Source organism: Pleurodeles waltl, chromosome 11 (assembly GCF_031143425.1).
Source record: "Pleurodeles waltl isolate 20211129_DDA chromosome 11, aPleWal1.hap1.20221129, whole genome shotgun sequence".
Classification (NCBI taxonomy): Eukaryota; Metazoa; Chordata; class Amphibia; order Caudata; family Salamandridae; genus Pleurodeles; species Pleurodeles waltl.
This window is the reverse complement of record NC_090450.1, coordinates 543,204,498-543,228,082: the sequence shown is the minus strand read 5'-3', so window position 1 is coordinate 543,228,082 and position 23,585 is coordinate 543,204,498. Positions and strand designations below refer to the sequence as shown.

General features: G+C 43.5%; 1 protein-coding gene across 2 annotated transcripts in view; it reads left to right on the top strand.

Annotated features, from left to right (window-relative positions):
- The window catches only part of LOC138265868 (actin filament-associated protein 1-like 2), a 289,799-nt gene that overhangs the window by 241,131 nt on the left and 25,083 nt on the right, over positions 1-23,585 (top strand). Inside the window, exons 12-15 of one of the 2 annotated variants that reach the window (XM_069213982.1) lie at positions 593-707; positions 1,483-1,603; positions 6,925-7,074; positions 7,856-8,016. In XM_069213982.1, coding sequence (XP_069070083.1) covers positions 593-707; positions 1,483-1,603; positions 6,925-7,074; positions 7,856-8,016 — 547 coding nt within the window. Of the gene's footprint in view, positions 1-592; positions 708-1,482; positions 1,604-6,921; positions 7,075-7,855; positions 8,017-23,585 lie in introns of both variants that reach the window. The other variant, XM_069213981.1, reaches the window with a different exon arrangement.

Below are 23,585 nucleotides of genomic sequence, written 5' to 3'. Positions count from 1 at the left end.
ACTGAGCCTCCGGTGCAATTCATTGCAGTCCTGGGAGAGCAGCAACTGTTTCACTAATGTACCCTCAACGGGATCGTGACTACCACTGCTCCACGTGATAATGTTCCTGCCTGAATGTTTCATCTTTGTAGTTGGGTCTCCAGCACCTAGAAGCCCACTTCTTGGATACTAATAGCGCTTTAAAAATTGCTGCTACATTTTACATTTACTTTTGCACCTCTTGCCAAACCGAGGATCTTCAAAGCTTCACTAATACAACAAGTTCCAGTTTTGTGACCCCTACACCCTACATTGCTTTATTAATTGCATATTGCATCTTGTGCCTGAGTCCTGTGATTGTGATTGATGGAATCCTCTATGTGACAGGATTCTCCGTGTGATAAGATTCTGTGTTGTTACATCATTGTGTGTGTGCGTCTTGAGTCAGTGTATACATTGTTTGTAATGGAATCCTGTATACAACAGAAATCTTTGTGTGATGTTTCCTGAGTGTGAAGCCCCTCTTCCTGTGTGATGGAGTCCTGTGTTTAACATGATACTGCTTGTGATGATATACCGTGTGGTGACATGGTCATGTGTGTCTTATTTGAAGGGCTTTACTTCTACGAAAGTTGCCGACTCCCAACCCTTACATGGACGATCCATTCAGACAGATTACAACACCTGCAGCCCCTGTCTATTCCAATGCAGAGATTTCACAGCAGCTGGTACAGTATTGGGAATGGGGGTGGGCGGAGCGGGTTTGAGGGGAAGGCAGAATCATAAAGCGACAAGAAAGAGAAGAGACACTAAAGAAACTGATCAAGAAGACTGGTCATAGGGTAAACTGACAGTGGTATCAGAAGATAAATTAGAGATACTGGCAAAGATTTGGGTGCAGAGAGGAATGGGAGAAATAGCCAGCACAAAGCTGGCCACGAGGAAGGGAAGGTTTATGCCGGAAGCATGGGACAGGGAAAGGTGAAAGGGAATGAGAGATCCTGACAGAGGCATCTAAATAGAAAGATGGCAGTGATGGGAAGAATGGCACCTTTTCAGTGCACAGCCATGATCATGTGTACCTGCATAAGTTTGAAAACAACTGTGCAGGTTTCATGTGTCTGTCAAACCAGAAATCTGCATTACTTCTTGAAGTGGTTCTGTGGCGTGTCCGACTGCTTAGTGTGACTCCTCCACATATGAGAAACAGCTCCTCTCTGCACAGGACAGCAGGTTTCAATATGGTTATACTTAACTTCCCCATTTAGGGGGATGTGTTTCTTCAGTAGCTCTCACATTCACATACCCAAGGTGCTTCTAGTGGATAAGACCCTGGCTATTCTTATCCAGGGCCACTGTTACTTTCACTGACCTCCTCGACAAAGCCAGCTGGAGCCATTGTAACAGCAGTACTTTTCAGTTTATGTGTGTAAAGTGATGTAACTTAATGTCTGATAAACAAATTGGTAGTTGTTGTTTTATTCCAATTAATTATTTCCATAGCATCACAGTTTCAACAGTATGAGCCAACACGGGTCGTCCCTCCCTCTCCCTTCTCCTCACCCCGGCAGCCCACAAGAACAGCAGATTAACAATGGTCCAGTCTTAGCCACTGAGAAATCAGGTGAGTGTGACCAACAGCACAGTTGTGTTTGAGTGCCAGTATCAGATTAACAAGGGATGCAGCAGTTTTAATTTAGGTGTATTTTCAAACCACTTTGTGTTTCCCACTCCTGGAACATATTCTACAGGTAAGGATCAGGGAGCATTTCAAAAGTTGTCTTTGAGTTCCAGCACTGGAACATAAGGGTTGCTGCAGGTCAGAATAGTGGTACATTAGCAGCTCTATGTGTAAGTCTCCCAGTCCTTTGAGAAGTCAGTCAACATCAAGGGTTTTTTCTTCAATAAAATATTAACACCATCAGTAACAACCCAGACCTCTCCACTAATCACAACCCACACACATATGTTATTCTATTCCTCAGTGGGCTATTTCCACCAGGCACTCTTTTAGTTGCTCACTTCAACCAATGTCTGTTCTCCAGTCCCTTAACTCTACATTTTCTGACACTGATATTCTGCCATCTTCATAATCAAATCTGTGCCCTCTGCAGCTCTCTTACTTACACTAAACACCATCCACATCAGCCTCCAGACAGGTGCCATCCTAGCACCCATGAAAACTGGCCAAATCATCCCCTGTTAAACCTAACATGCACTCTGATGACCTTGCCCATTACTGTCACATTGCCCACTAGCCCTTCGTCTACAGGGCATTGGAAAGAGTAGTAGCTCTTCAGCTTACAAGTCACATTTACCCTCATCTCCTTTTGGAGGCATATCAGTCATGATTTCTGCTGCACTGCAGCTAAACATTGCCTCAGTGCAAGCAATACATCATGCATATATATTAGAAAGATGACCACAGCCTCCTGGACTTCCTCAGCTTTCAACGACCTTTGACACTGACAGTCACCAGGTTCTAATGTCCATAAAGGGTTCTCCTCTTTATTGGCAAACAAATTGCAATACATGCAAATTGACTTCTCAGAATCCCCGCAATGGATTGTCAAACATGTGGCCCCACAGTGTTCCATCCTTTCACCACTGCTATTCAGTATGTTGATGTGGAGCGCCTCAGAGTCCTCTTGGCCAGCCAAAATATCCACTCTGCAAATATGCTGATGCTCAGCTTTATGTACTCTTGATCTTTCCATACCTTTATCTCAAAATTCTTGTTTGCGTGGGTTAATGGCTCCTATAACATTCTGTTTCTAAAGCCAGTGCTCCTTAGTTGGTAACAGTATTGCTTACTGATTTCAGCCTGCCGTCATATGGTATTCGGAGCTCTCAAGGTTTGATAAGTCTTAGTACAGAGAAATTATTAGCATATTTCATGACATCACAGGAAGTGATGTCACGTAATATTTGACCTCAGTGACAAGATAGAAACTAACATTGGTTAAATGATAAAATGGTAAAATCAAAATTAAAGTAAAATTAAAAGAATAATACTAGAATTTCACTAAGGTAGACAGCTGACAAAAGTTGTGGAGTACCACTCATGTGTTCAGAAAGTCTCCTCCCATCAAATGAAGGAATTTGTAGGATGGCTTCCTCATAGAGTTATTGTTTTCTGATGCTTCTCCAGCTCCCAGGAGCTACTCTGTACAAAGCAGGGTTCTAAACGAGGGTACATTTAGATTTCAGGATTTCGCCCTTCCCTACACACGAAGTTTATTTGCCCTGTTGTGAGTGAGAGCTGAACTCAACATCCAGATGTGTACGTCTCGCTCACATGGAGTGAGACTTGAGGTCTCTGAGCTTTTCATAAACCCAAAGCAGGCCTCAGCAATTCACAAACACTCCTGCAGTGAAACCAAAACAATGCATAGCGAAGGCAGCTAGGAAATAAGTTGAAATTGGGTCATGGGAAAAGTGAAACTGGAAGTGACAAGGCCTTCCTGAATAAGAGGAAAGGACGAACAGAGGAGGGGGAGGTAGGCCACCCTGCTATGGTCCAGTCCCTCATCTGCATTTAAAAAAAAGGAACACCTTTTGAAATGACTGAATTGTGAATTACAGAAAGAGGCAATTCTGTCTGCCCCAGCTCTCCCACTTCATGTCTCACAACTACCTCCTGACACAGCACACAGCTTACAGTCTCTCTTTTGCCAGCAGTGAGGGCACCTAGTGCAGGCTTAGGGAAGCCAGCTGATATTCCTGGAGACTGGGGACTTGCTAGTAGACATGCAGCAAGCAGTGGTGAGGCTAGGCAGCCAGGTTTACACCCAGGACCATACACACACCCACATCTGCCACATACATACAAAATTACCTGAAATGGTTCTCTTAGCATTCACTCTTTGAGTGGGAGCTTCACACCTTCAAACACTATCACACTCACTAACAGTGAGACTCACACCTTGGAGCACAGTTTCACTCATTGAAGGTGACTATCACACTTTGGAGTGTAAGCATAACTCTAATCTGAGTAAAATGTAATCTGATGTTATTTAGTGTGGTGTCATGATCAGGTCTCATGTGATGTCATTTGCAGTCGCATCACCGTTATGCTAACTGTTGGTTTTGAAACTTGAAAAAGCGTACAACCACCTGGAAAAAATCTACCTATCTTGCGGTTAGAGGAGGAAGGCTGTGTCTTTGTAAATTAAAAACATTGAGTCAAATGCACACTGACATCAGTCCCTTTCTTTCCATGGCCTTTAGTGCTGATCCAGAGCTCCAAGTTGAACTTTGTCAATTTTCTGAAATCTTCTGAATTCTGAAATCTTCAGAATTCCCAGACGGTGCACAAGGGAATAAAATGTCTCTACTCATAACCACAGAGTCAAGCCATGCCGCAACTGCAGGAATCACAGTCACAGTTTAAGGAGCATCACAAAGCGCAAGAAGGCCAAGTAGGATTCGACCCCCTCTCACTGCTCGGAGTCAGGCAAAAAGCCATGCAGTTGGCAATCCATGGGCCTTTTTACTTTAGTGTCCACTGACACTGAGCTGGTCTGCAGATGGTTCGAACAGGCCACAGATTCCCCTAGCCATCATCAACCACACAGCAGAGAGAGTCATATAAAGAGGCCATGCTGCAAATTTTAAAGGTGCTGTAGCTCCCTCTGGGGCTATGCAGGGCCTCACAGAGCCACTGAGGCCACCAGCTATACTTCCTTTATGAGGCCTTCTCCCAGCATCCATTGACCTTGAATGACCCGCACATGGCCCCATGCCGAAGCAGGCCCAGATTTCCACTCTGGCCCCAAGGTCCACACCATGGTCCACACCATCCCCTTTATGCCAGCACCGCTGCCAACTCTGCCTATTGGATCTAATCCCAATGGCAGTCTCTAATCCAGAGCCAAGGTCTGCCCATGCCAGACCTATGTCGCATTCTGAAAGAACCAAACTGCAGCCAACCATAGTTGAACCTAACTTCTAGCTACTACAAAACACCAGTACTACCTAAGGATGGAGGCCTCTTTAGCTCTGATTCGGCCGCAATCAAGGATTGCAGCACCTCCTCAATAATGGCAATGAGTAGGAGGCAGATAATTTAGTTCCCCCTCATTATACAGATGCAAGACAATGTTTTGACCTTTAAAATGTCAGTGGGTTGGATACTTCTCCAGAAACTGATCTGGAAACCCCACCTGGTCCACCAATGGAAGGAAATGTCTCTTTTGCAGTTGTGGTGCACAAGGCAATGGAAGTCCTTGAATTACAATTGCCCACTGTAAAAACAAAGTCCAACCTTAGTTTCTGCCACTCTTCACCCAGGGCCGGCTTTTACAGAGCCTCTATTGTCCTTCAATTAGGCATTCACTGACACACTCAGGGCCCTTGAACCAAACAGTACTCAGCACCTTCAGTCAGTAGTCCTGTGACTCAGTACCATGGAGCGGCCCCTAGTTACCCTGTGTTTCTCACTCAGCATCTGACTCCAGAAAGCCTCGTAGTGCAGGAGTTAACCAATAAGGTCAACCCTAAGGCCTTCTCCTCTACGCCTCTTGAGAGTAAATCTAAAAGCATTGATGTATTCAGAAAAATGTTGTACTCCTCAGCTAGTCTGGCCTTACATTCTGTGACTGTAGTCTACCTTCTGGGTAGATACACTTGCACACTGTGGGACATTTCTAGCAGATCTTGCCAGCCATTCCAGAGGACTTCATGCCAAGGTTTGCCTGAACAATCCAAAATGGCTGGATGGGTTGAAGTATGTATTACATGCTGGCCTTGATACCACAGAGTCTGTAGGTCACATCATGGGTACCAGAGTAGTGCTTAAGTGATATGCTTGCTTTCATGCAGCTGGGTTTTCGGGTGAAGTCTAGGTGTCCTGATGGGATGTCCTTTGACAGCTCTAGACTTTTAGGGAGAAAGACTGCTAAAATGTCATTAGCGAGGGGAATTCCTGTCTTGGACACCTATCAAGCTGCATCGTTGGCATCAGTGCATACGTTTAACAAACACTGCTTTGACAGCTTGTTCCACAGAGAGAGTTACTTTGCCAACTTGGCCCGGCAGGACCCTTTCTAAAGGTGAGTATTCTGCAGTTAGAAGTGTCCATCAGAAGAACAAGTTAGTTATGTTTGATAATGCTCTTTCTGGTGTATACTCTAATCTTTCGCAGCCCTACCACCTACCCGCTTTGTGGAGAGGACTCCTGTCTGAGGTTACATGTGTGCAAAATAACGAAGGATTTGGAAGTGGACCTGAGTAATTACCAGTGGCTCAGGTTATTTCAAGCATTTCACTCAACACTTTATAGTATACTTCACTGCAACACCGTAAATGGGGTAGGTGTGCCTAGGCATGGGTCCAGTGCTCACTGTGCCACCGGAAAAAAACTAAATCCGACTTAAGAGCACCAGCTAGGGCATATCTGTTCTTGAGTTACCTGTGTTTAAGTTCCAAGGGGACCTGGCCTCGCAGTTTGGGCTGGACTGTTCGTATTGGAGCAGGGTCAAGGCTGATTTACATATGGCTGAGTCCAAACTGAGGTGGCTTTGTGTGCAAAATAAAGATGGACTGGGATATGGCCCCAAATAATTACCAGCGGCTGAGATTAATATAGGTATTCCACCCATGCCTTTTTTATGTACTCCAAGTTAGTTTTCAGCACATATTCACCTGAAATGTGTCTGAGTTGACGAGTGTCTAAGGGCACAGAAGAACAATATAGAAATCAGGGTGTAAGCGTGGTGCCTATATGAAGCTCTGCTCCATCTTTTCCTAGTGGCACACGGCCACAGAGGAGTGCCACCTAGCAGTGCGTAGGAGCAGTTGCTTAAAAGGTTTCCAGATTCAGTCCGGCAATTGGGAATAATCTAAAGGTGAAGAATTTGCAGTTGGATAGAGTATCCACCAGAAAAAAGTGTTACCAAAGGTAAATAACTTATTCTTCTAATGCTTTTTATTTCGTTCCAGCAGCCATCAAATCAAACTTTGCAAAGTCCCACAGTGATTACCAGATGCAAAGACACACACCTCCGCTCAGGGAAAAGGGATGCTTTGGATCTCAGCAAAACTTGACACTCTCAGAGACAAAGAGATCCTTGGATGAGCTAGCATTACCTTTTGGTAAGTCTGTCATTTACAAAATAGTTAGATGTGATGTATATGTGATGAGATAGATGATATGTGATATTTGATGTGAAATATGATGTGATGGTAATTGTTTTTTCTAAAGTGCTTGTACACAACCAGTTTTATGGCACCAGGGTGAGGCAGGATAACATCTTTTAAGATGGATTTATTGATCACTGTTTTTTAAAAGTCTTTTCAGAGCACTGCACAAATAAATGACATAGAAGTTGCTGAGCAGAGAGAAGTTGGAAGGGGGTTTCAGTTGGTGGGGGCCAGAATAGCATATCTTTGTCCACCAATACATGAACGGTTATATGTGGAAATAGCTCCCGTCATGCTTGGGTGCAGCAGTCATGTTGTGATGCATTGGATGAATCTGTTGATCAGTTTCAGTAGCAGCCCACGGAGTGCAAGTCATGCCAGCCTTCAGCCTTGAGGGCTTCAGTGTATGTAGCGGACCTATGACGTGATGTCTCTATAATAAGTCTAGGCATGAGATAGGACCAGCTTCATACCTGTTGCAATGGCAGTGCAACAATGCACCTGCAAGCTGACAACGACTATTCGTACAGCTTCTTCTTAGGAGACTTCTGGTGACTACTTTAGAATGCTTTGTGTCTCGTAAAAGAGAGGAGTGGGCCAGTTAGTTATCTGCATAATGGGCTTGCTGATTGAGAACTGATGCTTTTACAGATTAAGATATTGGGGGGCTTCTGAATGAGAGAGATTGGGAGTCTGATACTGAATTTGGTTGTTCTGTCTTGCATCTTGGCAGGTAAGCGGGTCATCCCAACACCACATGAGAAAATAGGGGCGCTGGAGCAGGTGTGCCAGATGAGAACACAGCTTAAGGCTGGGTCCGAGATGAACCTTCTGTCCATCAGCAGGTCTTGCACACAGGCATCCTGTGACTATGTGCACTCAGCAGGATCTGAGGTATGTGAACAGTGAACCACCGCACGGAACATCCCTCTCCTATCGTCTGGCTTCACATGAGCTGAATACTTCTTTCGCAGAGAACTCCCTTGACAGTGCTGAATGTTTTTCTATTAGCAAGTGAATGTCCTCAGCTCTCAAAATGTAATGTGTCCTCTATTTGAGTTGAATGCTCGCGCTCATAATTCTGAAAGCTTCATTCCATCAGGTTTCAGAGTGTTGCACAAAACATTGTAATAGCATGAGTAGAGGAAGCATGAGGTGAAATAATTTCAGGGCCCTATGGAAAGCATTTGCAATAATATATGTAAAAGGAGCATTGAGTGGAACGACGTTTATAGAGCTGTACAAAAGCGTTTGCAATATTAGTAATAAAAGGAGCATTTAGTGATTTCAGAGCACTGTACAAAGTGGTACATTAACAAGAATGGAAGAAGAAATGAACTGAAAGGGATAGAAGGTCAACATTAGCCTATAAGGCATCACCGTTGTTTGAGTAGGACATAGCGTGTTCATGGATACGTACACAACATCAGGGACTGAAATCAGAATGAGGGCACTGACTGAAAATCTCTGGTTAGGTATATATTACAAGCCAACCTTGAAACAATGTAAATAAGTGCTGGCAAACAGACAGAACTAGCCATTCAGCGTAAGCACATTCCAATGCCAAACACAGTTAGCAAGACATAGCCAAGTGCACCAGTAGGAAAAACAAGATAAGTGTCTGATAGAAGAAATTATGGCAGCGTTAAGGGACTGGAATAATTACTTCTTCAAGCTGAGCATCACAAGTAAACAGAGAAGTCAAGTAAATGTTCGTTACAACAAAATAAAATAGGTTACAACAGAGTCAAAAGAAAGAAGTTGGGTTATTCACATAATTAATTAATTTGGTCAGTTAGTTAATCTTATGTCTCGATGTACTATGGCAGTCAGGAGTTCACGGTGTGTGTCACTGGTTTCCCAGGCGGCCCTGTCATATTATTACACTCCAGTTTGGTGGTCTTGACTTCCCATGGACTCTTGACTACCCCAGGGTCATGACGTAGAACAGTCAAGGTTTACTCCTGATGTTAAAAACACAGATACAACATGGCACAGATATAACACTCAATAAACTAAATGTCCAGACAGTGTTGTGTTGTCAAAGAACAGGGCTTTCATGTAGAGATTTGTAAGATGCGGAAAAAAGATACCAGCACCTTATGAGTCCAAGGTAAACCCTCACCGTTTTCATATAATTTACACGTTCGATTTTCTATAGCATGGGGGTAGCACAGTTTCACCCAATTGTGTGAAATAATACAGGGCTGTTGACCCTTAGTTCTAATGGGAACCTGAGTGAGTATTACATTTAAACAGCTAATGCTTTAAAAAAATGATTCTCAATGAATATTCACCATATATATGGTACAGTATCCAACTGTAACAACACTGCCATAAGAACCTTAGTGTGTTACTATCACACAAAGAAATGGAATACTTCCATCAGTCTCACCAGGCTACCCCCTAAGTACAGACTTGAGAGTGGTGTAATTGGTGTATATTAGGGAATTTTGCATTGAGCTTGTTACGCCAAATTCTGTAAATTAGACCATTACATTGCTTCCCATAATTATGCGCCATACACCATAAAAAGTTTCATCAAACATACCATTATGCTTAGATCACATTAAACGGGACACATCTCATTCCCGCCTCGAGCTGCCTGGGGTTAAAGAAGCCGGCATCCTCTCAATATAAGGAGGACTCCATCCATTCACATGTCCATGCACCAGCTGAGCCTTTATTTGGCATGCAACAAATATCCTGTTAGAATATGATAATGTGTCTTCAAAATACAAAAATAAGGTATTTCTTTACCATGCGGAAAGTGTTTCACCTCGACTGCTTCAGAGGTAGGTATTAAAAGTGAGAGTTTTTAAACACGCACTGAGAAATTTTCCCGCCCACCCTGTTGACAATGCTATTAGTGAACTAAGGGGCATATTTATAAGCTCCTGCACTGCCTTGCGCTGCCCTAGTGTCATTTGTTTTTACACTAAGGTGGCATGAAGGAGGCCATGCCCTGCACCATATTTACAAAGAAGGCCCAATGCATGCATTGCGCCACTTTGGAACCCCTTGCGCCACATTATGCCTGCACCACATTAAGCCAGGATTGACTCCAGAATTTATGCTGTGAAATGAATACACTAGCCGGTATCTCTTTTCATTGATGCCAACATTTTAGAAGAAAGTGGGAAATTAAAAAAAAAAACAGGAGAATGTGTTTTCCCCATTTACTTCTATTACAAGTGAGTCAATTTCAAGCAGGAGACAGCTAAAGTAAAGCTTGTTTTTGGCTTCACAAATCGGGAGTCTGTGGCCTGAATTTAGTTTATTGGCATGAATGCCCTTTCTGACATGAAAGGTTAATAATGCCGCTCAAGAACATGGAAGTGCTTCACAAAATTTCAGCACAGGGAAATTTGCCAGGATGCGGAACCTGGGACCTGATCCTGGCTTTCAGTGTAACATGGTCGGCAGCAATACCACTAGGCCACATCGCCTCCCGTGGGAGCTTGCCTTGCCTTAGGTGTGAGGTTCAGGGAGAGGTGTCAGGCTTTAATCTGGCTGGAGCTTTCAGCAGCTTGTCCCGCTTAAAATATTTGTTGTTCATTTCAAGACATTGCATTAAATCATCTTAATTCATGACCCTAACTTATAGTTTATAAACTATATTCATAGTAATACATATATTATTATACTATTATAAACAAGTATCTGCCCCAGATTTTAGTTTGGTTGTGGTGTCACTGACAATCCGAAACACAAGACCTCACTCCCGGGCCTCATTTAATAATTCTGAGGGCCTTCCCGAACGGCTGAAGATCTTTTTCCAAGCTGGCCAGTGCACTCTGGAACATGTTGATTTACAAGGCTTAAACCTCTAGTTTCGCTTTCAAAAATATGTACGTGCACACAAATTATTTCACATCCACTGCGCATTCCAACTTTAGTCCACTTTCCCGGGTGGTTACACAGTGTCTACCTCTATAAATGTGCTTTGAGTGGCCTCTAATGGGGAATCCGGGGATTGCCATAGAGTCTTACATCTTGGTCCCTAGGCCCACATGCTGGACAAATGATGACATAGACACACAGCCTCATTAAGAGTGTGGCGGTCTACAGACCGCCACACTCGCATTGGCGGTCAGGATAGCCGCTGATGCCGCGTTCTGACTGCCATGTTACAACCCTGGCAGTCAGACCACCAGGGAACCGCCAGCTCTGACAGGATCCATGATCCCGGCACCCTGGCAGTGGAGGAGATCGTAATCTGCCGGGAAAGTACTGCATGCAGCGCTGCCCTGCAGATTACAACCTCGTCCTCCACCAACCATTTCATGGTGGTTACACCGCCATGAAAAGGCTGGTGGAGAACAGTTGCAGGGGGCCACAGGGGGGCCTCTGCGCCGCCCATGCACTTGGAATGGGCAGTGCAGGCCCCCCCTGCCCAGAATCCTCGTGAACATTGCAATGGTGCTGGTGCACCCTGCTGGCTACAGCATTGCTGCCGGCTCGATTACAAGCCGGAACCAATGCTGTAGCCTGTTTCCCGCTAGGCCGGTTAGCGGAAGCGAGGTTGCCACGAAGGCAGTGGCCACCCTGTCAGGAGTTTGGGAGACGGGCTTTCCCATCCACCAAACTCGAAATGAGGCCCACAGTGTGTATGGTGCTCAACTAGCCATGTGCACTCGGGCACTTTTATTTGCAGGGTCACCTGACTTATGACCCCTATGTTGGATGGGTGTGGGGTGGGTGTTAAGGCCAGCCCTCTTACGTAGCTGTGCAGTAAACACTAGAATGTGTCCATTTACCATGTTGTCTATGTACGGAACGGATGGTTCTATCGAACTGAAGGCATTACAGACCAGATGTATGAAGCTATTTAGCTATTTCAAAGCCTGTAGTGAGCAAAATCACAAGATTTGTGACGTTAAATGGTTTGGACAAATTTACTAAACCCATTTAGCAATTCAGTAACATGACTGATTAGCTAAATGGGTTTAGGAAATCATGAATAAATAAATTAGGAAGGCTGGTTGAAAGCCCCTACGAGTATATGCTATAAATAAGCCCGATCTACAAAGCTTTTCTGAGGACTCAAATGGCCCGATTCATAGAATCAGATAGTTTGCGACTTCAAAAAAGCTTTTTTAAATTTAGAAACACCAAATTGCAATTTGGTAACTTGTTACTGAATCACAATTTGCATCTGTGACCCAGTTCTGAATCAGTAGTTGGAATTGGCATGGTTAGTACATCTCTTCCAAATACTGAATCACAGTGGTATGTATAAATTGTTTTGCGATTGAATTCCGTCACAAAACAGTAATACTTTACCACCAATTCAAAATTGATGGTAACCCATTTGCATATGGGAAAGGGCCTCCATTGGACTCCTGTTTGGGAAAGTTAAAAAAATACCACTAGGGATCACAAATTTTAAAATAAAAGTTCATACATTATGAACAGCAATTTCCTAATTGCGATTTGGCAAAGAATGTAATTTTGAAATTGCAATTCTCAATGTTAGTACATCTGTTTGTACAATGTATTAGGTAAAAGTGGAATCAATTTGCACACCGACATTTAACAAATGCATTTTTATTGCGACCCACTATGAATCGTTGCCATCACAAGGATGGTGGCCTGCTGGGGTCAGCAGACCACTATGTCTATGATTGCTTTTAAATAATGCACTCTTTTCTTTTAAATGCAGTATATTTTCCATAAAGGAAAACGGGATGTGTTTTTAAAAAAACAAAGTTCAAAAAATTTTGTTTTTACAAGTAAGGACCACTGCCTCCTCCTAATTTTTTTTTCACAACATTCACAATAAGAGGGGTATCCAAGGGTGCCCTTCGCGTTTCCAAGTGGGTTACTACCTCCTTTGAGGTGTCGGCAACTTATCAATGATTTGTGACTACAATTGCGGTTGCAAACCGTTGGTACATACCATAAGAAATTGCAAATTGGAATGTACGCCCTAAACAGGCCCCTTTAAATTTGTGATTCGGTATGTAATTGGCGACCTATTTTGCGAATCTGTAATGAGTTACCAAATTGCAATTTTGTGAATCGAAGCCTATGCGACCGCAAAATAGCATTGAACATAAGGCGCTATGGGCCTTATGTTCATACAGTGCATTAGATAAAAGTGGTCCCTATTTGTGCACCATGTTATACAGATTGCATTCGTGTTTTTGAACCAACATATGTTCAAACATGTTGGTTCACAAAATTTCGATTTTTAAGGGGTTGTAATTTGACCTACCTCATTAATATATATGAGGTAGGTAATACTTTGTGCCCCACTACAAATAGCTGCCATCAAAGGGATGGTGGTCAACTGCGGCCAGCAGACCACCACGTCTGTGATTGCTTTTAAATAACACAATCTTTTCTTTTTCTAAACACAGCCTTTTTACCTCGAAGGAAAATGGGATGCGTTTAAAAAAAAGAAAAATTTTCAAAACTTTTTTCATAAGTAAACAGTGGTCCCTAAGGGACCCCTTCCCATTTGCGAATAGGTTACCATCTTCTTTGAGGTGTCAGTCCCCTAGCAATGATTTGCAATTGCATTCGCAAACCATTGGTACATACAGTAAGAAATCACAAATTGGAAGGGAAGCCCTAAACATGCCCCTTTCCATTTGTAATTCAAGATAAAATTGCAAACATGTTTTGCGATTCCCTAACGAGTTGCTGAATTGCAAATTGGGTTTTGGACCAATCCAAAAGCTATTTTGCACTTACAACAGCTCCAATTTTGCGAATTGAAGCCTTTGCAACAGCAAAATAGCTTCGAAAAGGTCGTACGTTCTCATAGGATCTAAGTAATGTGCATTGTAGAATCACTGCATGCACATTTTCTGTTGAATTCTATTATAAGTTATAAAAATGTAGACTCGTCCTCATCCATTCTCGGTATCTGATCACAGAACTTGTGTGCACTTATAAAGTCTGTTCTTAAAATAACTTTACCCCATTATAGAAGGAACACAAGATGGCAGAATCTAGATCTCCCAAGAAGAACCAATAGCCTTGCTTTAAAGGATAAACAGTGGACTTATTACATCTCACCGTTCATGTTTACTGTTTTTGTATTGTTAAAGAATAGCCAGGAAGGGAAAATTGCAGTTCATTCAAAAGTGACATTGTCCTTTAACTGACGTTTGTCATAATGGTGACATTTACAGAGCATACGGTGCAAGAAATATCACTTCCAAAGCAATCCGTGTCATCAGCAAATTTATTGAGTGGCTCAAAGGATAGTCTTAAAAACATAGCGACGTTTAGAATGTTGGGGAATTGAAGAAAAGATGGCTCATGTCTCAAGTTAGAAAAATAGCATTCCATAGTCCATTCACCTGACCGAAGAAACTGGGAAAGTTAGTACTAGTCAAATAATGGGTAATACGTTTTGTACTTTACTGAGGTTTGCAAAAGTAGTGTAGCAAGGATGTCATGAGCCCTGGTGCAAGAAAGGAAAATAACCCTTTTGACTGCTTCTGGAGTAGTAATATACAGTGATTGGAAGGGTTCATTGAGCCTTCAGGGTTCTTGACCCCATTGTCACTGCACCTGCTTCACCAGTGGCAGCGTTATCCCTGGTTTTCAATGAAGACATTTGTCACTTCAATTATGTGATCTTTTTTCCAGCTTCATGATCTGTTCTAACCAAGAGATATGCTTATTCCTAGGTTTAGTTTTGTCCTGTAGACCTGTCTCAATTCTGCATTTTTGATATTTACATGTATTCCCAAAACAATGGAATAAAGTTACAAATATGGCAGATTTTACACTGCAAACAATGTTGTCTGTGAAATAGTATTCTCCCTTTTAAGGTATTTTGCACATAATTGTTTTACCTAATTTCAGAGTAAAATTGGGTGCAAACATTTAGGCCCATATTTATACTTCCTTAGCGGCGCATTTGCGTTGTTTTTTTATGCAAAATCGGCGTAAACTCACAAAACACAATTGTATTTTGTAAGTTTGCGCCGTTTTTGCGTCAAAAAACGACGCAAATGCAGCGCTAAAAAAGTATAAATATGGGCCTTAGAGTCCTCTCTCCCTCCTCCTAGTCCTGTGTCTGTGAAATTAGCAACTTAAATGCAGCACATCAGCCACCATACACATAGGTAAGCAGAGGTGAAAGAAATTAAATTGTGCTAGTACTTAGGAACTCTACAGTTAATGAAAGTTAGTATACCAGCATTTAGAAAAAAGCTCTTCCGATAAAACTTCAGAAAATGTTTAAATACAGTAGAAGGTAGAAAAGGGGTGTATGATATAGTATGTGTAACTGAAGGAAGGACATTCAAAAGAGTTTTAATCCATGTGCCTAAAACTGTGTTACTGGGAACAAAATGAAGTATTATACCTTCCTCTTTGTTGTCCCATATCTGTAGCAATGAGAAGGTACCTATCAGTAACACAGACATTGATGGACATCAAGGCTTCATTAGGCAAACACATATATGCCTATTAACAAAATATAGACATCACAACCTATGCATCAAATCGATGTGAATCCCAGCTTTGCCAAAACCCACACCCTGTCTTCCATCTTTAGCAGAAAGTACATCATGATTGTTCAGAGGTAGACAGTGTAGCTGCCCTTCGCCTATATCTGTGAGGGTGTGTGTGTGGCAATGATGAGAACAGTAACAGTACTTTATTTGTAGAATAAGAATAAGGAACTCCAAAAGTGAACAGAAGGCCATGGGACTGACAACTCCTCAGTGCTTTTGTCTCTGTTAACTTCCACATGAATGGTCCATGCCTGGAATGCCTGGAACATTAGTATTGGGTCAGCAACACAAGACTGATATGGTATCAATCCTACAGTGTGGAAGAGAGACCTCTATAACCTCAGCCTGTAAGGCCATCATACCTCTTCACTAGTGGCCCTGAATCACCTGTGTTAAATATATGTAGTCCTGCTCATAAGCCAGGATAATAGTTTATCTTAGTTTATACTTTGAAAATTTTAAATAATTCAAAACAATTAATACAAATAAACTACATAATATTACAGATAGTAATGACAATAAGAAACAATAATAAATATATATATAAAGAAAATACATAGTCAGATCCAAAAAAAAAAAATATAAAGTAAAAAATACAAATTATTTCATTTTATGAATAATTTAAAAAATACTTAAAAACCAAAATTTTAAAGAAACATTGACCATTCTAACTAAGCAAAAGTAGTGCGAGTGTCATATTAACTGTTCTCATCCCAGTCTTAGGGGTCAGATTCCTGTTCCAGTCTGAGCAAAAGCAGGGAAGTGTTGGACTTTGCAATATTCAGATTTACTTTTCCCACTTGAACATAAGCAAAGGTAGGGAACGTGTTGAGTTTAGGAGTGATCAGGTTTGCTATTCCCACTCCAAATTTAGCAGTGGTAAGCAATGTATTGTACATTGCAGGGATCAAATTTAATATTTCCACTCTAACATAAGCAAAAGTAGGAAATGTGCTGGACTTTGAAGGGACCAGATTTACTACTGCCACTCTAATATTAGCAAAAGCTGGAAAGCGTTGGACTATGCAGGGGGTCATATTCACTATTCCCATTTCAACGTTAACAAAAGAAGGGACATTGTTAGATTTTGGAGAGGTTAGGTTAACTATTCCCACTCCAGTCTAGGGAACTGCAGAAAATATGTTGGACTCGGAGGGGTCAGATTTACTATTTCTACTTCAAGCTAAGCTACAGTGGGGAAAGGGTTGCACTGTGGAGGAGTCAGACCTACTATTCCCGCTACAAAAAAAAAAAGTAGATATAGACCATAAAATTAAAACATATTTAAAATGGTGAATGTATTCATTAAATATAAAACAAATACAATGACATTTAAAATATACTAAGTTTATGTTACATAAAAAATACAAAAATAACAAATATTGAGAATATTTTACATTAAAACACTTCCCTCCTTACTATTATGAAAAAACGAACACTGATGATTAAAATTAATTAAAACATTGTGTTATAAACACAAAAAGTATTCAAATTAAATTAATTATTTTTTAATAAAACAATCCATATCTGATAAAGAATTCTAGTTGCAGATTCCTTACCTTTTTCATTTTCCCCAGGAGTCAGTCTGGATCATGAGACTGTTCTTGAGCAGTACCTCTGCATGCCATTAGGTGGCATCAATCGGCTCCACGTCCGTCGTCAGCATCATGCCCACGGGATATAGGCACCACCCCGGCGCACTGACGTCAGTTCCTTTCTTTCCGCGACAGCCAGCGCAGATCTAAAGAGAGCTACCCCTCAGTCAATTTTTGACTGGCCTTTTTCGACTTTTTGTCAAAGTTTTTTCTCAAGTTATATAACTCCTGGTCGGGCTCTCTAAAAGTCTGAGCAGACAAACTCAACCCACAATGTCAGGTCGATCACGAATGGTGTCTCCATCCGGATGTGGCACAAGGTCTCTTCAGCTGTGAGGAAACCATTGGTTAGATAAGTTCACCTCCACAGAGAATGCTGAATGTCAGCATTATTGCGTGTTGGATTTTCCAAGGCAGCAATCACTTGGTGACACTTTTCGTCTCAAGTGGAACTTAGGTCTCCTGTACGCCTTTCTGTCCATACCACTTCTGCCCAGAGTTCTCAAGAAGATCAAGAAAGACCAGGCCCAAATTATTCTTGTTGCTCTGGACTGGGCATGAAGAGTCTGGTATCCCGAGCTATTGAGGATGCCCATCAATCTTCCGATCAGACTGCCCCTTCAGGAGGATCTTCTGTCACAGAAGCAAGGGGGGTTCTCCACCCAAACCTGCCCAGTCTCCACCTTCTTTGCATGGAGATTGAGTGGCGGCAGTTGACAGCTTTTGACCTTCCACCCGAAGTCTGTAATGTTATCTTCAGTCACGGCTCACGCTAAACTGAAGGGGCGGGGCGGCACACGCCGGCGGGGGGGGTTGTTAAAATTAAATAAAATAAAAAAATAGTAAAAAAAATAACAAACACTTACCTCCTCTGTAGCGTGCTGCTTCTCACTCTATCCCTCGTCGACTGCAGGCACAAGCTCCCAGCCTGCCTTGAGGCCAGTCCTCATGCTGCTCAAAGCAGCATCAGGATTGGTTGGGAGCGCCCAGCCAGGGTACTCCCAGTCAGACTGGGAGCCTGTGCAGGCTCTCTCCAGCCCAGCAACATGTTGCTGGGCTGGAGAGAGCCCTGTACGCAGTTGTGTTTGGCTGGCCCGAGTCGGCCGGCCAAACACACATGCGCTCTGAGGGGGAGTGCACAACACTCCCCCTCAGTGCATGTCACCCACGTGGACCCGCCCCTTTTCTCCAAAAACGACCATAAACACAGTTCATTATCGTTTTTTGGGAAAAGGTTTGCAGCTGCCGCTGATGGCAGAGGGGCGACGCTGCTCCACCCTTATGTAGGTGCCACCCGTGGTTATCTTGGCAGCCAGGCATCCCTCCACCAAAAAGTTATACTCTTGTCGTTGGAAGAAATTTATGGCATGGTGCACAGACAAGTCTGTTGACCCCCTTGCTGCCCCTCTTTCTGAGGTTCTCTTGTTTATACTGTTGTGTAGCCATTCTAGCTACAGTTTTATACACATTATTTTAGCAAACTAGGCCTGTTGCTGTGCACTTTAACCTAGATATGTTTTTATTTAGCTTCACTATATTATTTTAATATTAGGCATATTTGCGGTCTTGTTTTATTATCTCTATCTAGCTGTTCTTCTCCTAGGTCAGCACTACGTTCTTAAACAAGACATTTTTTTCACTCTTTACTTTTCTCAAGGCTGCAGTAAGATAGGTTGCCGGCAAAAGTGGTACGCTTTGTTCTCCAATGTTCACAGAAACATACACACTCTTATGGGGGGATCCTTTCTTGAAACATCAGTTGTTTTATTATAAAAACACTACTTTGACCCATGTACGTTAGAGGGAGATTCCAGCCAGATGACCATGATTGTATGCTGATTGCTGATTGCTTCGCTGAAGCTGCTTATGTAGACTAAAGCCTCTTGCTCAGGTATGAGGAATGATGTCTTCCCAGGGGGAACCTGAAGGGCAGAATTAGAGCTTAACATGCTGTGCTCTAACATAGCCTAGGTAGGAACTATCTTTTCAACCCCTAGTGACAATATGGTAGCAATATTCTTGCTTTACTCTCCTTTACTAATCTTATTGTGCTTCATTGTCCTAGTTATTGCAATACATGTTTTATTATCTAAGATGAAGTTAAATCAATAAAACCTTATTGAACTTTACTCTGCCTCTGATTGTCCTTGCATATGTGAGACTAATGTAACTGAGACAAACGGATGAGATCTCAGTGACCACGATTCCCCTGAGGAGTCATTTATGTCATGCGCCCTGTTGCCCTAATCATCCCTGCTCTTGAGTGGAGATGAGGCACTGCTAGTTAGCCAGAATAAACCTAAATTAGGCTGACAGATGTCACATGGAGTGGGTTCAGACTCAATCCCCCGCAGTACAGGTGATTCTGCCGCCCAAATCCAGTAGTCTCATTAGGATAATGAGAACCTACGCAATAATACTTCCTTTGGCCCAGCAGGGCTCTGCTATGGGCGCTCTCAAAGGTTACTTATTTGCTACCTCTGCTTTTTTTAGGTTGCCTGATCAACCTTTCTTGTTTAAGTCTCCAATTGTAAATAGGTTCCTTAAAGGCCTTACTCATATGTTGCATCCATTATGCCCCAATGGGGTTGAATTTAGTTTTGACATTTCTGATATGCGCTCCTTTCGAGCCTCTCCACAACTGTCCTCTCAGGCTTCTCACTTTGAAAAGAGCCTTCCTTATGGCCATCACATCTGCCTGCAGCGTGAGTAAGCGGCAGGCGTTGTCATCTAAGCCACCCTACCTTTCCATCTATCCTGACAAAGTGGTGCTTCGCACTAGGGCTTCCTTTTTGCCAAAATTGGTCACGCCCTTTCAAGCAGGCCAATCCATCACCTTGCCTACATTTTAGGCACCCCCACATCCTTCTAAGGAAGAGGCGAGATGACCGCCTGGACCCAAAAAGAGTGTTGGCGTTCTACCTTAATCGAACAAAAGATTTCCAAGTGGATGATCAACTCTTTGTTGGTTATGTGGGTGCAAAGAAAGGTCGGGTAGTGCAGAAGTGAACCATCTCCCAATGGGTCGTACTCCATATTAAAATCTGCTACGCACTGGCCAAGAAGCATCCACCTGAAGGTTGCGTGCTCATTCTACCAGCACTACTATTCCGACTGCTGCATTAACACATGGAGTTAAGGCCCTTGACATCTGTCAGGTGGCAACGTGGACATCCTTGCACACGTTCACCAAACACTATTGTCTAGACAGTCAGGTCTGTAGGGATGGGTACTTTGCCTATTCGGTCCTGCAGGACTTTCTAATATGATCTTATTTCGCAGACCCTCCTCCGGGGATGGTATTGCTTAGGTATCTATTCAAAAGGAAAGGAATCTGCAAATAGGCGTCTCTATCAGATGAACAAGTTGCTTACCTTTGGTAACGCCTTATCTGGCACAGACATATTTTAGTTGTAGATTCCTTACCGACCCAACCATCCTCCCCGTTCTGCGAAATGATTTCTAGGGATAGGGACTACCCTTTCAGGACCTTAGTATTGACGCACCAGTGGCCAGGGTTCTTCATGGCTTTGCACTTTTGCCGTGGAAAGTCATGAAAATAGACTGACGTCAGCGTGCTGGGGTGGCACCTATGTAGGACGTAAGGAGCTGATCGACGCCACCTAACGGCTCGCAGGGGTACTACTCAAGAAAAATCTCCGGATCCAGACTGACGCCTGGCTAAAATTCAGAAGGTAAGGGACCTGCAACTAGAATGTCTCTACCAGATAGGGCGTTACCGAAGGTAAGTAACTTGTTCATTAAAACAATAAATATAATCTTAACACACTTACTAATTAAATAAATTGATCAACCAATTAACCATTAATTATAAACTATTAAATAATTCAAAATAATATTTTACACTATTAATTTTCAATTAAAATGCAAATTACATAAAAATTGTTATAGATGAAAAACAATAATTTGCATTTACAAACCCAACAACCCACTACTAAAGTAACAATTTCTAACTAAATATAAAAATCATATAAAACCTCACAAATACTAATGGCTACTAATGCTAAGATTACTAATATTTATCAAACTAATGAGAAAATAATAGTTCGATGGCATCTGTCGCTGTAGATACACATGTTCTGCATAGCTCGCCATCTGGTGTTGGGTCGGAGTGTTACAAGTTGTTTTTCTTCGAAGAAGTCTTTCGAGCCACGGGACCGAGTGACTCCTCCTTCTGTCTCCATTGCGCATGGGCGTCGACTCCATCTTCGATTGTTTTCTTTCCACCATCGGGTTCGGACGTGTTCCTGTCGCTCCGAGTTTCGGAACGGAAAGTTAGTAGATTTCGGAAGATTTTCGTCGGTATTGTTGCGTTCGGGATCGGCGTAGTTAGATTCAACACCGCATCGAAGATCGACGCGCTCCGGTGCCCTTCGGGGTAGTTTTCGAGCCCCCGTCGGGGCCTGGTCGGCCCGACCGCGTGTCCAACACCGCCGATGGAACGGACCCCGTTCCGTTTTTGTCCCAAATGCCACAACAAATACCCGTATACAGACCAACATTTGGTCTGTAACCTGTGCCTGTCACCTGAGCACAGTGAAGAGACTTGCGAAGCCTGTCGCGCGTTCCGGTCCCGAAAGACACTCCGTGACCGTCGAGCCAGGAGACTTCAGATGGCGTCCACGCCGACAGCGCACCGAGAGTTCGAGGAACAAGAGGAAGAAGAAACCTTTTCGATCCACGAATCGGACTCCGAGGAATTCGACGATCAAAGAACCGTGAGTAAGACGTCGAAAACAACACATAAAAAAAGTGACAAGGCCCAGGGGACGCCACTGCCACCAGGCCATGGCTCCACCCATAAGTTCGGTGACCGACCATCGGCACCGAAAAAGGCCAAAACAGTGCTGAGATCGTCCGACTCCGGTCGAGACACCGGCACGCAGCCTTCTCGGGACCGAGAAAGTGCTGGAGAGAAGCAACGACACCGAGATAGCGGTGTAGAAACGGCTCGACGCCAAGACAGCGGCACCGACGAAGATCGACGCCGAGAGGTTTCGACTCCAAAAAAGAAAAAAGCCACCTCGGAGCCGAAAAAAGATACAGGCAGGGTTTCGGTGCCGAAACAACCCGTAACCGACCCAGGTCCAGGCTCTTATACAGAGGAGCAATCACTGTCCTCTCAGATGCGAAAGCATAGGTTTGAGGAAGAGCTGCAATCCACCGAAGTGGACCATACGCAAAAACGTATTTTCATACAGCAGGGAACAGGAAGAATAAGCACCCTTCCCCCTATTAGGAGAAAAAGGAGACTGGAGTTTCAAACAGACCAGGCGCCACAAACAAAAATGGTGAAAAAGGTGACTCCGCCACCCTCTCCTCCACCTGTACTTAACGTCTCACCAGCGCAAACTCCGTCACATTCCCCGGCTCACACCACCATGAGCCAAGGTGACCAAGATCAAGACGCTTGGGACTTGTATGACGCCCCAGTGTCGGACAACAGTCCGGAGGCATATCCAACAAAGCCCTCACCACCTGAAGACAGCACAGCATATTCTCAAGTGGTGGCTAGAGCAGCACAATTCCACAACGTAAACCTCCACTCAGAACAAGTCGAGGATGACTTTTTATTCAACACCCTCTCCTCCACCCACAGCTCCTACCAAAGCCTGCCTATGCTGCCAGGTATGCTTCGGCACGCAAAGGAAATCTTCAAGGAGCCGGTCAAAAGTAGGGCAATAACGCCAAGGGTGGACAAGAAATATAAAGCACCTCCTACAGACCCTGTTTTCATCACCACACAGCTGCCACCAGATTCCGTTGTAGTGGGAGCAGCTCGGAAGAGAGCCAACTCCCACACATCTGGGGACGCACCACCCCCAGATAAAGAGAGCCGCAAGTTCGATGCAGCTGGGAAAAGAGTCGCAGTACAAGCTGCAAACCAGTGGCGCATCGCTAACTCTCAAGCACTACTTGCGCGCTATGACAGAGCCCATTGGGATGAGATGCAACACCTCATCGAGCATCTACCCAAGGAACTTCAAAAAAGGGCAAAGCAGGTGGTTGAGGAAGGACAGAACATATCAAATAACCAGATACGATCTTCTATGGACGCAGCAGACACAGCTGCAAGAACAATTAATACATCTGTGACCATTAGAAGGCACGCATGGCTAAGAACGTCTGGGTTCAAACCAGAGATACAGCAGGCAGTGCTCAATATGCCATTCAACGAAAAACAACTGTTCGGACCAGAAGTGGACACGGCAATCGAAAAACTTAAAAAAGACACTGACACTGCTAAAGCCATGGGCGCACTCTACTCCCCGCAGAGCAGAGGAACCTACAGCACCTTCCGCAAGACACCCTTTCGAGGGGGGTTTCGGGGTCAGGCCACACAAGCCAGCACCTCGCAGGCAAC